At 39.9% G+C, this 18,269-nt stretch overlaps 1 protein-coding gene across 2 annotated transcripts in view; it reads right to left on the bottom strand.

Annotated features, from left to right (window-relative positions):
- Positions 1 to 18,269, bottom strand: part of Rab21 (RAS oncogene family member Rab21) — a 35,821-nt gene that overhangs the window by 10,603 nt on the left and 6,949 nt on the right. Inside the window, exons 1-3 of one of the 2 annotated variants that reach the window (XM_076204908.1) lie at positions 13,041 to 13,274; positions 3,947 to 4,114; positions 2,984 to 3,102 (exon numbers count right to left, since the gene is read on the bottom strand). In XM_076204908.1, the coding sequence (XP_076061023.1) occupies positions 2,984 to 3,102; positions 3,947 to 4,114; positions 13,041 to 13,259 (506 nt within the window). In that variant the 5' untranslated portion in view covers positions 13,260 to 13,274. Of the gene's footprint in view, positions 1 to 2,983; positions 3,103 to 3,946; positions 4,115 to 13,040; positions 13,275 to 18,269 lie in introns of those variants that run through there. The other variant, XM_076204909.1, reaches the window with a different exon arrangement.

Here is an 18,269-nt window from a genome sequence, read left to right as displayed (position 1 = left end):
GTGTTAGACTGTACAACATATTATTCAAAAGATGGCTCCCTATTTTTGAAATTGCAAGTAAAATGGAAGACATTAGAAAGCATGTCTTTACAAAGGATTACAAAGGCGGAGCATGCCGACAGGAGACCTTTTGATCCATATCTAGGTCGGATGCAAAAAAAAAAAAAAAAAAAAAAAAAAAAATAAAAAAAATAAAAAAAAAAAATAAAATTTTAAAAAAAAAAAATAAAATCATAATAATAAATTAAAACTATAATGATGTAAAAATAACAAATAAAATACATAAATAAATGCATAGGTATAGTTGAATAACAAACAAAAAGGTAAATAGTAAATGATTATAAATTGACATATAACTAATAATAAATGAAAATCAGACAGACAAATTATAACAAAACAAAAACAAATAATATAACATAAATTATAATCATTACAGCATCTTACTTAGGTATTTATCTAAATGATTCTTAAAGCTTCGAACTGAACTACATTGCACTACCTGTGCAGGAAGTTTATTCCATTCATTAACTACACGGTTGGCAAAGTTGTTTCTACCTACTTCCAAATTGAATCTATTTCCGGACAGTTTGAGACCATTGTTTCTTGTCTGATTCTCATTCAATGTGAAAATTTGGTCACTTTTGATGTTGTCAATTCCCTTTAAAATCTTAAAGACCTGTATCAAGTCACCTCTGAGTCTACGCTTTTTTAGGGAAAACAGATTCATGTGCTTAAGTCGATTTTCGTATGATTTATTTTTGATATTTGGAATCAGTTTTGTGGCTCGCCGTTGTACTTTTTCCAGTCTGTCAATGTCTTTAATGAGATTCGGTGACCATACGGAAACAGCATATTCCAAATGTGGACGAACTAACGATTTATATAGCTTGTTAATGAGTGATGGACTTTTGAAATCAAAAGATCGCGCAATCAATCCCAGAATCTTATTTGCTTTCTCAGAGGCTGAAATACACTGCTTGGATGATTTGAGGTCGTTACTGATAATTACGCCGAGATCTTTTTCACTATCCACTTTTGTTAACGAATTTCCAAATAACTTGTAATCGTACTTACTGTTATTTTTACCTATGTGCATTACCTTGCATTTACTTAGTGTTAAATTTCATTAGCCACTTTTCAGACCATTGCTGTAATTGATCTAAATCTTCTTGAATATCTAATTGGTTTGAGTGATCATTTGCCACTCCGCACAGTTTTGTATCATCAGCAAATTTGGAAACAGTAGATTTTAGTCCATGGTCTATATCATTTATATATACTATGAATAGAAGTGGCCCAAGAACGGAACCCTGAGGAACTCCACTTGCAACATTTTTCCATCCAGAAGTTTTTCCATTTAAAACAACTCTCTGTTTTCGACCTTTCAACCAAATAATAGACCAACCAAAAAGGCAACCACATTTTCCATGCAAAGCTAAATTAGATCTTAAAGCAAGATCTATAGCCAGGAAAACTGAGAATATACGGATGGATGGGGTGAAAGGGGCATTGAGAAAGAGGGGAATGTCTGTTGAGCAAGGGAGAAGGCAGGAGACAGGGGTGAGTGGAGAATGGCTGTACAGATGATACTGTGATGCAAGGAAGGGAAGGGGGTGGGTCGGGGTAAGGAGTGGTCGGTTATGTATGAATATTTTGATGCAGCCCAAAGGGATTTCTCCCAGTCTCTCTCTTTTTTTCATGAGGGGACAGAGAGGGGGGTGGGTCACTGATTAAGTGAAGCACCCTTGAAGTGGATGTGCTGTCTTGCTGCAATGCTTCTGACCCGGGGCAGTGAGTGGGCTACAGGGATGACCTGTCATCCATGAGGAGCTAAGATGAAAGGGAGGAAAGGGTGGTGGATGGGAGTGGAATGGGTGGAAGTGGGTGCCTTTTGACTTGGTTACCTCCCTTGTATGGAGGAAAAAGCCCTTGGTATATAGACAGAATAAAGAATATATGTATATATGTAAATGTTGTCGTGTTCAACTCAGAATGTGTATTTGTGTGTAGTGTGTTTATATATATATATATATAAATGTGAATGGAGAATGGTGAATGGAAAATGGTTGTATATGGATGATGTTGTGATGCATGAGGTGGAATGGGCAGGGGGATGGGGGTGAGGTAGTATGTGAGAGCAAATGTTGATGCAGTCCAAAGGGATTTCTCCCAGTCTTCTCCTTTATGCATGGGGGGACAGAGAGGGGGGGTTGCCGATTTAATGAAGCGCCCTTGCTGTGGATGTGCTGTGTCTTGCAACACTGCTTCTGACCCAGGGCAATGGACAAGGTGCAGGGATGACCTGTCATCCAGGAGGTGCTAAGATGAGGGGGAGGGTGGAGGGGTGTGGAGTGTATTCAGGGATGGAATGGGTGGGAATGATTTTATGCCTTTTCCTTTTTGGCTACCTCCCTTGTAAGGGGGAAAAAGCCTTGGTATATGTATGTGTGTGTGTGTATATATACATACATACATATATATATATATATATATATATATATATATATATATATATATTGATAAGTATTTTAGACAAATGATTTGGATGATGGAGAACATAAACACAGGGGAAGGGATGGAACCCTAAACACTAACGTTTCATTAGTGTTTAGGGTTCCGTGCCTTCCCGTGTTTATGTTCTCCATCATCCAAATCATACATATATATATATATATATATATATATATATATATATAAATATATATTATATATATATATATATATATATATATATATATATATATATATTCTACAATGCACCACACTATCCCCATAGAACAACAATATTTGTTCCTACAGGGACTTACAGGCCTGTCTGATAGCTGTTGCTAGTTACTATGAAGCAGTGAATCTCCTGCAAGAGACATAAGGCAATGGACTAAAAAAAAGCCTAAACACACACACATACACCAAAGCCCTTTTTCTCTTTATAAAAGGAGAGGGCAAATGGCACAAATATAAATGAACAAAACAATTAACTTACTCTTCAGCTTCTTCAACTGGTACTTTTCTGTCCCTTTCAAGATCAACTTTGTTTCCAGCAATTACAAGACATATGTCATTCCCTAGCATTCTTCGTAATTCTCGCACCCAATTTTTAACCTGTGAAAAAAGAAGAGAGATGCAAGTTTCATCTTTGAGAACATCACACATGTTAAGTAACAATTTGTCCATTTATTTGTAAAGGGCAATCACCAAGTTGCTACTAAGTTTATATATTTTTCCAAATATGAAAAGACTGGCATACCATCAATGGAGGAAAGAAGAAAGGAGAGAGAAATAATAACTCTGTACAAATGCACCCTTGTGTAACTAACTGCAAGCATATAAACTGGGAAGAGTAGGAAGCACATGCTAATGAAAACCCTCGAGTTAATACTTTGTTAAATATTGCAGTGGGCAACACAATGATTATCTATCCATATACCAAAGACCTCTTCCTAATAAGGGAGGTTGCCAGCCAAGGTATGCACCCACAACCACCAAATCCAATCCTATCCATCAACCATTAGTTTGAAGAAGCACAGTGACCCGATGGGTAAAAGATAAGCCATGGGTAAGTGGAGAAGACACTCAAGCAAGATGGGATCTGCTAATAAGGACCCTGACATTACTGAATCACTGAAGTACATGTGCCCCATAAGAAAGAGTGACCATGTAGTATTTGATTTCCAGATGACATATATAATGCTGAGGAATGACTTATACAAGGTAGGTACAACTTTGTTTAAAAGGCCAGTTGATATTCATAAAATTCTTGTAAGAGAGGAGTGTAACCTATCAAAAAACATCTAATTTGGGTGTGAAGCAATATGCAACATGAGTTGATGGAAAGACTGGTTTAATACAAAATGTGAACAACAAATGAAGGAATTAAAACATGAAAAAATCTCATATAGCCACATTAAATTTATAAGTCTAATACAAGACTTCATATGTAACTCACCTTTTGAAATGAATCTTCATCGGTGATGTCATAGACTAATATAGCCCCATGAGATTCCCTATAATAGATTGGACCAAGTGCATGGAACCTTTCTTGCCCCGCTGTGTCCCAGATGGCTAAATTGACCCGTTTTCCATGTAGATTCACTCGTTTAGTTAAAAAGGAAGCCTGAAAATAAATGAATAAATGAATAAACAAAAATATATAACATAGGAAAACTTGAAGTATCGGTTAAGTATCGGCTGATTTGTTCTTTCTGATGGAGCTTTCATGCTGGATCCATCCAACATTTATTGGGTGATGTTTGTAAATTGTTTGCTGGCCTAGTTTATTGTTGGGCATGTATATTGGCCTGGGTTGGCTTGTCTGTCTTGCTGTTAGGGGGGCAGAAACCTCCTTAAAACAGGAATGAATGAGGGGGACACAGTTTGAGAGAAATGATAAAATGAACAAGAGTTTCTGGGTCAGACTCGGAGATCGGGCACAGGCCCCTCATTTACTATTATTACTAAGAAAGAGTTAAATAAGTCAAGTAGAGGGGCTGATGGTCATGTTTAAAGTTGGATCATCAAGCCCGTGGCCCTGACTTATGTAACTACTTAAACACCAAAAAATATATAGTGTCTATTAAAGTGAAGCAGCAACAAAATCAAGGAGACAATGTTGACATCTTCTTGTCTGCTTCAGTGTTTACCTGCTGGAGACACCATGGAAAGGCTGAACACTGCATCTCCTGGTTCATTGATTAATGTGGACTTTCATGCCAAATTTGGTCAAGAACCATTCAGAAATGGTGATGTCCAAACACTCGACAATGGTGACAGACCTCCAGGATTTCTTTATTCAAAGATTTTTCTTGGGATACATTTGGTCATCCACGAAAACATAGTAAGGATTTGTTAAAAAATGCAGACATTATTGTTGACTTAGTGGACCAAAGTTGGTGGAACTGACATTTCTTTGTGGATTATTCCAAGGCCTACCTCATTTGGTAGATAATAATTTAAAGAAATGGCAATGTTACTGTCCAAGCACTTAAGTCAAAGGTGATGATCCATGTATTTCTATGTTCATACAGTACATTTTTCTGGATGCTTGTGGACCTGTGAGTGCTGACACACAAATAAACAAAATTGTCAGAGAATCCTATAACTTGCTAAGATCAATAAAAGTGGCATTTACCTATTTAGATGAAGAAATTATTAAAAAAATATTTGTCTCATTAATAAGGCTTAGACTGGAGTATGCTGTGACATTATGGTCACCCAGTGCCAAAAAAAGAATATGAAGAAAACTGAAAGAATCCAGAGAGCAACCACGAAAATGGCCCCAGCACTTTCAAACCTGTTATATGAAGACACTGGCTCAATTGAAATTACTGATTTTGGACGAAAGAAGAGAGAGAGGCATCCTGACTATCTATAGAATCATGAAAGGCACAGATATACTTGATAGAGAGGACTTACTAAATTGGGACAAGAGAAACACAAGAGGACATGGAAAGAAACTCAAAAAGGATAGTTATAGAAGATATGAAGAAAAACAGTTTTCCACACAGAGTGGTGGACACTTGGAACAAGCTGGATGAAATAATAGTGTGTGCAAAAACCATACATAAATTTAAGAGCAAACCAGACACTGAGATAAAAAAGGCGGGACACCACGAGCGTAGATCCCCTTCCCATCAGATACAATTAGATAAATACACACACACACACCACCCTGGGTATCACAAGTTACAATAATACACATAGCCAAGAAAAAGCCCAAAAATATTTACTATTGCCTTTTCACACCCGGAAATATTTTCCTTCTTCATGCAAGTTCAATTGCGAGCATACGTCTATCTTCATGTGCGCTACATTTTTATTTGTTCACTTGTCATGCAGATCTATGTCAATGCACACACACGTACGTACACACACACACGCACGACTCGTGGCGCAGTGATTGAGTTCCCGGCCGCCACAACGGCGGTCAGTGATCGAGTCCTGCCCAGGGCTGAAATAATTTCAGTATCGCTGCGTTGCGAGTCGTTACCCCAACTCTCGAGGGCGGGGAGTTGGGTGTGCGTGTAAGGTCACATTATTACCCATAGATCGGTCATATATAAACTCTAAGCTCTCTTTCGGGAGAGAAATAGCTGTCAATCACAAGTCCAACACGACTCACGTGGTCATGGGATCAAAGTGAAGACGACTACAATCAATCAATCAATCAATCGCTGCCTCGAATGTCACGAAGTGGAAACCCCGCATCCCCACAGTGACTGGCAACGGTCCTCAGACCTAACATAGATCTCTCTGGGAAGAAACACTAGACTGGGTCTGTCTTGTGTGAGGGTGGGACTGTCAATGGCTCAAAGTGGTAAGGAGAGATCAGTCGCCGGTTGTCGGCTCTTGGTCCTGGTTCAGAGATTGAGTATCAGCCTCTCAGGGCCCCACCTTCTGGAACGACGCAAAGTTGGTATAATCCAGCCTAAGGGCACGCGCACACACACACACAAGCTAGTAACAAAGACCTCCCTTTAAAAACACGACTCGGTAGCGCAGTTGGTAGAGCACTGGACTGGGAAGTACGGTGGCGCTCGCAGTAGCTGGTTCGAATCCTGCCCAAGGCCGAAATTATTTCGGTATCGCTGCGCTTCGGTTCGTTACTCTGACCCTCGTGGGCGGGGAGTTGGGTGTGTGTGTGTGTGTGTGTGTGAAAGGTCATAGCATTACCCATAGATCGGTCATACGAGCTCTGAGCTCTCTTCCGGGAGGGAAATAGCTGTCGATCACGAGTCCAACACGTGATCCAAAGACCAAGGTGAACTAAACTAATATATGATTACATTGAGGAAAATAACCTGTTAACACATGATCAATTTGGTTTTCGCCCTGGAAGATCTACCGAAGATCAGTTATTGATCATGTATGATGAAATTACTCTGGCACTTGATCGTGGAAAAACAGTTGACTTGATTTTATTTGACTATTCCAAGGCCTTTGATGTTGTTAATCATGACATTTTGTTGGACAAATTGATAAACCTAGGGATTACAGGCAAAGTTCTTCTCTGGAGTAAAGATTTTCTTACAGATCGGGTAATGAATGTTGTTGTGGCACATGCTACGAGTTCACCTAAGCAGGTAACCAGTGGAGTCCCTCAGGGGTCAGTTTTGGGGCCTCTACTCTTCTTGCTGTACATTAACTTCATTACGTTAAATACCAGGTCTCCTACTAAGATATTTGCCGATGATTTGAAGCTGTATGTTAGTATTGAGGTAGGTTCAAAAGAAGATGCCTTGACTGCGGTGAGAAGATGTCAGGTGGACATTGATACTCTCTACCATGTATCTGAATCTTGGGGACTTGCACTCAATCCAGCAAAGTGTGTTGCCATAAGGTTTACCAGAAGCAATGGTTTTTGGACAGATTTGGTAGATGTTCATTATCATGTCAATAACGTATTCATTCCATTTCAAGAATCAGTTACCGACTTGGGAGTGTGTATTGATAACAAACTTAAATTTCACCAGCATATTTCTAATATTGTACATAAAGCAAGTGGAGTATCAACCAGTATTCTCCGATCAACAGTTAATCGGCAAGACTCTTTTATGCTTCCCCTTTTCACCACACATGTGCGTCCTTTGCTTGAATATGCATCCTCAGTCTGGAACTTGGGTTATGTAGGAGATGTTAGACAGTTGGAGTCTGTACAAAGGAGATGGACAAGGGAGATACATGGATTAGAGGGTTTGGATTACTCGCAGCGACTAAGGACTCTTAACTTATACTCAATTAAAGGGAGATTACTTAGGCATGATATAATTAAATGCTGGCATATTTTTCATGGGAAACTAGCAATTTCTCGTGATGACTTGTTTCCTCGACCCTTGTTGAGTAGCACAAGGGGCCATGATTTCAAAATTGGTCACACCAGAACACAAGTAGAAGTACGGAGAAGGTATTTTAGTATTAGATGTGTGAATTTGTGGAATGAATTGCCAGCAGAACTTGTTAACTGCAGTGATATTGATGTGTTTAAACGAGGTCTCGCAGTTTATCTCGGTGATATATTATTTGATTATACAGTACTGCATAAGGCAGTACCAATCGACACCTTGACACAGTTCCATACAATGTTGCTGCTTATGATACACTATCCAGCCAGTAGCAATTAACATATAAATGTCATGTGTAGAATTATGGGCTGGCGTATCAGCAGAGTGCCCACCAGGTAAGAGAGAGAGAGAGAGAGAGAGAGAGAGAGAGAGAGAGAGAGAGAGAGAGAGAGAGAGAGAGAGAGAGAGAGAGAGAGAGAGAGAGAGCAAAAGCAAGAGAGAGAGAGAGCAAGAGAGAGAGAGCGTCGGCGGCACACGAGTTGAAATGACACATCATAAACAAAGGTCATGTAACGGGTTATTTTCAAAATTATTTCGATCCAAAACACACGCACGCACGCACACGCGTCAAGAGAATTTGTGCGAGATAAATATATATTTTAAAATGCTACATACGCGCGAACACACCCACACAACTGCAGAACAAGCGAAATGTAGAACGAATTCCAGCAAAGGTAGTGGTAATAAAAATTCTGCAATGTATGGAATGGTCTTAATGATATAATTTAAATTCACAAAGCCTGGAATAATGTCCGCCTATAACAGCGGTTATAACAGAAATTAATGAGGCTTGGTTCCTTCGTTACGAAACATGATTATTTTTAGCACTTTATTACCGACCATGAGAGCAAGTATCGACATTTTCTCTCTCTTTTTTTTACTTACAAGTGTTTATTTACTTGTCTATTTATTAATAGTTTCCTCTCTATTGTACACATTCGCATTACATCAGTTTCAAATTGAAGTGCAACAGTATTTATCAGAAAACGGCACAACCTACTACTGGACTACGAGAAGTCATGGACGACGCACGGCAAAAAGTCGTGTGAAACGAGCATAGACATTCTGACGTCTCATACACATTTCACGTGTTGCAATGATTATTGACAATGGAGAAATTTCCTATTTCAGTGCAATGACTCTCAAGTCGGGGAAGGGACCGGTTGAGAAAGTTTTCTTGGATAAGACGCCGGAGCGACGGAGTGGGGAGGGATTTGAAATGAAAACAAGGTCCGCACGTCGACTATCTGAAGCATACAGATATTACGGGGTAGAGTCACTGTGGCGATTGTGTAGTGTGGTAATAATGAATAAGGGAGGTAGAAGAAAAAAACAATAATTTCATCCCCACATACTTCACTCCCATTCACCACCCGTCCCTCCCTCTTATCCTGGATGACGGGTCATCTCTGCATCTTAACCACTGCCCTGGGTCAGAAGCAGTGTCGCAAGACATCCACAATAAGGCCGCTTCATTTAATCGACGACCCCCTCCTCTCTCCGTCCCCTTGTGCAGAACAAGAGAAGACGGGGAGAAATCCTTTTGGGCTGCGTCAATGGGACCTTTCGCAGTGAGCGATTTGATACCAGACACCGCCAGATTTTGTAATTCTTGCCGGAAAATAAATACTTTTTTGGGCAAGTTTTATAAGCTTACAGAGGTGTATCGTTGTACATTATTGTGTCTGAAATTTAAGTCAATTAATTTCATGATTGCAAACGGCATATAGCATTGTTTGAGCCTCTATTTATAATTACAGATGATATTCGTAAAACAGCCTATAATTGTATCAAGACAAGCAATTTGTCATTTTCTACCGACTTCAATGGACGTATACTGATATATACTTGCATTTGAATGCACCAGGCAATAGGCAAATCCATGTAATATATCGAAAATATAATTTTGCATCGAAGACTTAATTTTTTTGGTACGATTACCATTTGTCTTTCTCTTACTATTTCTTGAATCTGACGTGCAGTCTGCCACGGCACACGTAAAATTAGTCATATTTGTTTGAAAATAGCTCCCAGCAGATCTAAGAGGCTATTCTTTACACAAAGGTCGTTAACTTCGTACGTCCGCCACCACTGTTGCTATTTTTTTTTTATCTCACTGATTATCTTCATATACAGGACGTGACAGTGCTATCCATTATTTTTCAACACTCTCAGATAAAATGCACAAACCGAAATCAACATCCTCTTATTTTTACTGCTCATACTTCAGTAAAAATAATTACCTATTTTTAGTTTTACCTTATAATTAATTAACAAAGCCTTATCACACACCAGTAAGTAAAAATTATAACATTATGAGTCATGTTTTTAATTCTAAATACATTTATGCAGCAATTTATGTCGTATCTTTTTTTAAATATCGGTTTCCAAATTAGCTAAGTCACCCCTTTGCCTCGTGAAATCCGAGACAATTGAAAATTCTAGCGCTAATAGGAATCTACGAGCCTGACTGCGAAAGGTCCCATTTATTTCTCACACATACTCCCTCACCCGCACCCATGCATCACAGCATCATCCATATATAACTATTCTTCATTCACCCCTACCTTCTGTCTTCTCCTTCCTTCCCCAACAGACATTTCCCTCTTTCCCAATGCCCTTTTACCCCATATTTTCATCTCATCCTTGGTCGCCCCCTCATGTTCAACTCCTACTTCCACCTTCCACACCTCTTTTACTTATCTTCCTTCATTCATTCTTTCCATCTGTTCTATCCCAATACTCTTTCATCATCCCAATCCTCCAACTCCTTTTCCACTTCTCAGGCACATCATCTCAAACACATTCAAACTCCTCTCTTATGTTCCGTGTTGCCCTGTACAGTGCTGTCGGTACAATCACTCCTTCATACAATCTCCTCTTAGCATCCATTCCCAAATGTCTATTTCTCATTACACTTTTTATTTCCGCAAGACATTAACTTCCTTTTGTCAATCTACATTCTACCCCCACCTCTACTCCTCCCTTTCCCATCACATTCGCACTCAAGTATCTAAAAATATCCACTTTTTCCAGTCTTTCTCCCTTAATACTAACCTCAAATAGGCTGCCACATTCTCTCCTTGTGCATCTCATTACCTTTTACCCACATTTATCTTCAACTTCCTTTCGCACACTTTCCCAAACTCCGTCACTAACTTCCTTAATCCCTCCTCTGATCCTGCTACAAACGCAGTGTCGTCAGCAAATAACAACTGGCTTATCTCCCACTTTTCTCCTTTTTCTTTAACCATTTCCAATGCCAGTCCCATTACTGTTGCGTTTACCTCTCGCACCACCCCATCCTTGTATAAATTGAACAGCCATGGCGACGTAACACACCCCTGGCGGGGTCCCACCTTTACCTCAAACCATTCTCTCTACCAATTTCTGATTATAACACAGGCTCTACTACTCTCGTAAAAAATCTTGACAGTTGCAGGATAAACAAGAAAAACAAATCCCTGATCCTTTTACATATGACACACGCGCAATCATAATGATATTTGAACTGGAAACAGATATAGAGAAAGTGGACACAAGATAATTAGTGGCACGAGAAGAATGATCGACAAGATGTCACAGAAAAATTAAAAGATGGCAAGAATGTGTGTATACACACACATACATACACACACACACACACACACACACACACACACTATATATATATATATATATATATATATATATATATATGCAAAGTAGACCACTTGGAAAAAAGAAACTAACGAAGCAGAGCGCTTTCGTATATTACATCTTCCAAGTGGTCTACTTTGCATAAGTGAACACACGTACCCGTGTTCTTATTAGCATATATATATATATATATATATATATATATATATATATATATATATATATATATATATATATATATATATATATATATATATATATATATGGGAAACATGGTCTGGGTAATTCCTTATAAAGTACAATATACGAATCTCCGGGACAATGATCTCTGCTGCTGCCTCACTGTCAATTCCGTCAAGGAGCCCCTCTCCCCCCCCCCCCCCCATGTCCCGTGCCCCTGGACCCGGCAGCAGCAGGAACAGCGTCCTTCCCTCCTCTTGACCGCAGAAGCCCCAAGAATGCAAGACGTGGCCTCCTGTCCTCACCTACATACATACCATTTTTCACATTTCAGCATTACATGCATACTTCTATCCTGTTTGCCACAGTCCCACTGTGTGTGTGTGTGTGTGTGTGTATTCACCTCGGATCTGCTGCAGTCTCTGTCGTGTGTGTGTGTGTGTGTAATTATAAATTATAATACTCTATGCACAATTATTCCAACCTTGATGATTACTTGAATTGTACAGCAAATGTGCCTCCACAATATTTCTTATTAAATGTATGCAAGTAAAGCTTTCGTTGAGAAAATTGTCACAAATGACATGTACTGTCGTGTGCAAATATATATTTGGTGCAGAGAAAGCATTTCCATTTCTCAAAACGTGCAGTATTTTTATGACAAAATGCTACGAACGGATTTCATATATAATGTTTAAATATGTGCGTATGGTAAATGTACACCTGTATCATAATAGCCATTAATGATTAAAGCTCGCAGAACGCGTGCAGCACGTGCTGCAAGCAAGAGAACATCAAAGATGCGAAGAAACTTCAATTTCCGCATTTAGTTGCAAATAAAATTATATGGAAGCCTACCTGATGGAGTGTGCATTGTAATAATAATAATAATAAAATCATAATAACAACAACAGCAACAAAAAGAATGAAAAAAGTAGACAAAATTTGGCGGACATACAGTACGTGACTCCTGTCACGTAAAACAACTCGACCGACATACGCGCGCATGAAATAATCATAAGCAAGTTAATTGACATAGATAACCTTTCACTTAATACATCAGACCATATACTATTTCAGATTGTGCGGAACCTAAAATGAAATAAAAATAAATTGCAAAAACTTGGTGACGGGGTTTATTTGCTAAAATAAAGAAGAGAAGAAAAAAGTACGTACAAAGAACACCAAACAACTTTCACCCAGGGAAATATACATGTGAAAATATTTCCTGATAAGATAACGTGTGCCCAGACTATAAAAAATGCAAAATGAACGATATACACAAACTAATTTCAAATGAATGAATTGTAAGAGGTAGACAATACGTCTCTGATCTCATTCTTGCATACTGAGACACACACACAACTCCTAAAATGGACTCACGGATGCTCTCTGAATGAAAATGTGTAATTTCGCTTCATTCCAAATGCAATGTGTGAACGAGTGTCGACAAGGAAGACGAGATAACGAAGAGTGATCCTTAACCGCGTAGTAAGTTCGTAACACCGTTTCCTTTATCACACACAAAGATAGACTTGCGCATATGAAGTACACGACACGAGATAAGTGTACGTTCTGCATGCACCCTGATTTCTTTCCCATAGGGTCTTGTCTCCGGCTTGGAAAACCAAGATATTAACTAGACCTAATTTTTTGTTGGCACATTTCAAATAAATACAAATGATTGACACAGAAATTGACATAGCACTTTGAATCTGTAGCCACATTAAAATATTGCGAAAAATGGCATCATACCCATGAGAAGGGGCCGGCTGGGAAATAATTTCATCTTTGCCTGCTTGGCACGACACATGCTAGTCAGGCAATAACTGCTCAGTTTCCCCAGAGCCAGATATAAAATTCACAGAAAATGTAATGCATGTTGCGCAAGGAATCTAATGCTCCATTATTAGATACAAATGTAATGAATGGTGCAACAGTGGCATAATGAATTTAATCCGACCAGCTGAGGCAGTAAAGGTCCAGTGTGCTCATTTTCATATCAAATTACATGACAATGAAGACTTGTTTCATTTCAATGCCCTAGCATTTTGGGCACAGGTTTGACCGCATGTACCTGGTTGTGGTGCAGCCAGGTGGTGGCCCCCCACCCCACCTGAAATGTTCAAGAAGAATGGGAATTTTAAATGTTGAATACTTGTTAATCTACTGAGTTTGGACAACTGAATGAATACCTAGTTATGGCTAGAAAGATTTCTTTGAACATATACTTTTTAAGCTATTTTATAAAATTTGTTTGAAGATCTGAAAGAATATTCAATTCTGGTTGAAAAGATTTCTTTGAACTTACATTTTTGTAAGATACCTTATGTATAAAACGGATATTCGAATTTGGGATCGAGGAGTCTTGCTCCCCGCTCACCACCTCCCAGTTGTATTTCTGCCCTACCGACGTGGACGCTTTCGTTTTTACCACCGCCTGATAACATGGGTTAATTGAACGAGATATGATGTACGCCCTTCCGCACTGGGAAAATGGCCGCCAGTTTTCCGGAGTTTGAATTTCACAGCCGACCTGTTTGGCTGACTTTAATCTATTTTCATTGGCTTCAACGGTTGTTACGTCATGGATGACTTGCCGTTTTTACTGTATTTTTTACACAAAAACAAATAGGTTACTGTACGTAATCGTATTATGAAATATGTACCAAATACACAATACTTTTTCAGACAACAAACATGGACAATAAGGTTCTTATTTGGATTTTTCCGGCCAATTCACTGACCATGAACCATTCAAAGCCCAAAGGGCAACAGTCAGAAAAACAAACGACGCAGGCTATTAAAGACAACGCGCCAATTACCAAGAAGTGCTTGCTCTGCCTTTCTCGCTTTCATGCCAGAGTACCAGACTGCTAACTCATGGTCAACGCAAAGTGTCTATGGTGAAGTTGTTGTTGTTGTCGTTCCCTAGACTGTCTGTCCGAGCAGTCCCGTCTCCCCAAGGAAGGCCACAGCCAAAACTGGGTTTTCCCACAAATCCTTTATAGAGTGTATGTTGTGTTGTTTGCGTGCATGATTGTGTATAATGCAGTCTTCCATTATGTGTTGTATGGTATGGGGTGAAGTGTTACATCCTGGGCAGCTGTTCACAACACGGTCGTCCAGCCTCTTCTGGTAGCTTAGAAGTGCTGGGTGGTGACCGCATCGCAGTCTGGCCAAGTGGACTCTGTCCTTTCGTGGGAGAGAGGATTCAGAAAGGTGGATATCAGGGGGTCTGGCATGCAGCAGTGTGTTGTCTTTCAGTGTGTTAATGGAGCGGTGAGTGATATGATTATGAATATGTTTCCGGAGGCTGGTATTTGGTGGTTGTGGAGGAAGAGAAGAGAGTATCTGCGTAATAAAGGTCTTTGGGTGTAGTTTTAATGTTTCTTGGTGTGTGTGGGTGTTCTGTTATGTAGTGTAGCGGGTGTGATGTGTTTGTGGTGGCTGCAGCAAGTGTTTGTGTGCCTCTCATGTCGAGGTGGTCCTTGACTTTGAGGACTTTTGTTTCATGGTGTAAATGGTCTGTAGGTGATGTATTTGTGCAGCCTGTAATTGTTTTTAGGGCTTTGTTTTGTATGATTTGAAGGGTGTTGTGGTGTGTCTCACTGAGATTAGGAGCCCATGCAGGACTCGCATAATTCATCACTGAGCGTATGCATTGTTTGTATATTGTTATATTAGTTTCTTTGTTTTGTCCAAATGTTGTTCCTGTGATTGACTTAAGTGCGTTAAGTCTAGGTGTGCATTTGTTTTTTATGTTTGTGAGGTGTTGTTTGAAAGACATGGATGTATCGTATGTTACACCAAGAATTTTCGGTGTGTTTGTGTGTGGTATTAGAGTGTTGTTGATGTAGAGATGAGGTATGTATTTGTGTTCTTTTGTCCAGTTGGTGAGAAGTGTTGCTGTAGATTTGGTTGGAGCTATTTTGAGTCTGTTTGTGATGAACCATGTGTTGAGTGTGTCAAGGTAAGGCTGGATTATTTCTGCAGCTTTGTCTGTGTTACGATGTGTGCATGTGATTGTTATGTCGTCTGCGTAGGAAGAGATTTGTATTTCTGAGGTGTCTGGCGTGGGTAAGTCATGCATGTATAGATTAAATAATGTGGGGGATAGAACTGAGCCCTGTGGTACTCCGTTCTTAATGTTTCTGATGTGCGATGATTGGCCATTATATGACACATGAGCATTCCTGCCTGCCAGATAATTGGCCAGCCATCTTTTGGTGTTATTGTGCATGTCTGTGTTATATATTTTATTTGTTAGGTTGTGGCGGGGGATAGCATCAAAAGCTTTACTAATGTCCAATGTTATAAGAAGTGTTCTGTGGTGGGGCCTATCTGAATTGATGCCATCTAAAATTCTTTGTGTGAGGTTTGTCAGAAGAGTGTTTGTGGAGTGTAGTGGCCTAAAACCGTGTTGTGAGTCAGCAAAGGGAATATATGGTGTGACAAGTTTAAGTATTAGGCGTTCAATGACTTTAGAGGGGGTGCAGAGAAGTGTGATTGGGCAGTGCGATGTTGGGATTGTTGGGTCTTTGTTCGGTTTTGGAATGGTGATTATTTTACCATGCTTCCAGATGTCGGGTATAGTGTTGTGTGAATAGCTGTAGTTTGCAAGGTTTGTGAGTGCGTGTATACCTTGTGGTCCAATGTGTTTTAGGTGGATGTTGCTTATGTTATCAGGGCCACAGGCAGATGAGTGCTTGAGATTATGCATTATGAGTTTTGTCTGACTGTCTATGAAGGGTGTATAGTCTGAGTCTGTGGGGAAAGTCTTTCTTACGTCGAATGGTGCGTCGGTCGTCAGGGTGAGATGTAAGATGGCTCGTCTGTGCAAAATGACGTATGAGTGCGTTTGCTTGTTGTCTGTTTGAGGGTAGATTATCTGTTGTTGTGATTATTGCTGCGTGAGAGCGTGTAGTGTTAGTGTTGGATAGTGTGATGCTGTTGAGTGTTTTGTACAATTTGCTGGTGTTTGTTTTGTGATCAAGTGTATTGATAAAGTTTTGCCAATTTTGTGTTTTTTGTTCATGTATTTTATTGGCAATCACAGTGTTTAGTGTTTGTATTTGGTCTGCTATGTTTCGAGGGATAGGTGTGGGGGTATCGTGTTTAAGTGTGTCACGTTGTCTGATGAGGCCTTGGATTTCTGGTGTGAAGTTGGGGTTGTGTGATTTTCTGTTGCCTATAGGGATGTATCTCTTGTCTGCGTTTTGTATGATTGTATTAAAAGCGTGCACAGCATTGTTTATGTTTGTGATTGGTGTACTGTTAAGTGTTTCAAAATGTTGTTCTGTCTCTTCAGTAAAGGCTTCCCAGTTAGCTCTCTTGTAATTGGTGTAAGTGTGTCTGTGGCCAGCTGGGGTGCATCTTGTTTTGGTGGTGATGATGATTGGAAGGTGGTCAGAGCCAAGGGCTCCGACCACTCTCCATGATGTTGTTGGGGTTAGGCAGGGGGAGCAAAAGGTGATATCAGGAGAGGAGGGAGTGTAGAGGGCTTGGTATGGGATATGTGTATGATTATGCGTGTTGTTCATGATAGTCAATGAGTCGAATTGAGTCTGTATATCAAGCCCTCTGTCTGTGTCAGGGTTGTCGACAAACCAGGCAGACGACTTGGCGTTGAAGTCACCACCCATGATCAGGTTGGGGATTGAGGTTAGTTGGCTGAGTTGAGGTCTGAAGGTGTTTGGAACTGTGGGGGATGATTGGGGGGGAATGTACATGTTAACTATTGTTAGTGTTGAATTGTTGCCTGTGCGGATACGAATGGATTGGGTTTCTGTTGTGTTATCTGTGGTAGGGAGGAGAATTTTGGTTGTGGCACTTGTGTCCACAAAACAGATGGAATGGTGGATCAGGGTGATGAGTCCACCGCCATTGCCGTCAGTCCGGTCTTGTCTGATGGTGGTGTAATTATGAAATGATGGTGTTTTGTGTGAGTGTCTTAATTTTGGTTCTTGTAAAATTGCAATGTGTATGTTGTGTTGTTTAAGAAAGTGTTCAAGTTCATGTTTTTTAGTGTTAATACCGTCAATGTTGTGTTGTAATATGTTGATGTTGTGTGTTTTGTATGTGTTGTATGTTGCCGTTTGGGGTTGAGGTTGGGGTGGTAGTGGGGAAGGTGTAGGATCTGGGTCAGAGGGGGGGAAAGGAGAGATCGGGGACAAAGGAAGGGGAGTACTAATCGGGGGTAAGGGCAAAGGGAAATTGGGAGTGGGTAAGGGTGTTGGCTGTGGTTGGGGAGGTGGGATTGGGGTTACTGGAGGGCAGGTAGAACAGTTGGTGAAGTTGGGAGCAGTGGTCCTGAACTCTTACAACCCCCGTCCCCTTACAAAAGGGAAAGGTCCTTTGGTATACTTGTATGCACTGTATGTAAATACTAGATGCAACCTTAGTTGCTGGAGTAAATGGAAAGGGAATAGAATGTGAAAAAGTTGGGAGAGAGACAGATGGATTTGATAATAATAATACAGCAATTGTTGCTTAAAATGTTAGTCAGTGACTGAAAATGTGTCCCACATTGGATAGCAACAGTCCCTGGACCCTCCCACAGATCTATTTAAAAAAAAAAAAAAAAAAAAAAAAAAAAAAAAACTAGTACTG

The sequence above is a fragment of the Oratosquilla oratoria genome, chromosome 21 (assembly GCF_046742065.1).
Source record: "Oratosquilla oratoria isolate Oo_2021 chromosome 21, ASM4674206v1, whole genome shotgun sequence".
Lineage (NCBI taxonomy): Eukaryota > Metazoa > Arthropoda > Malacostraca > Stomatopoda > Squillidae > Oratosquilla > Oratosquilla oratoria.
This window is presented reverse-complemented; position numbering and strand designations above follow the sequence as displayed.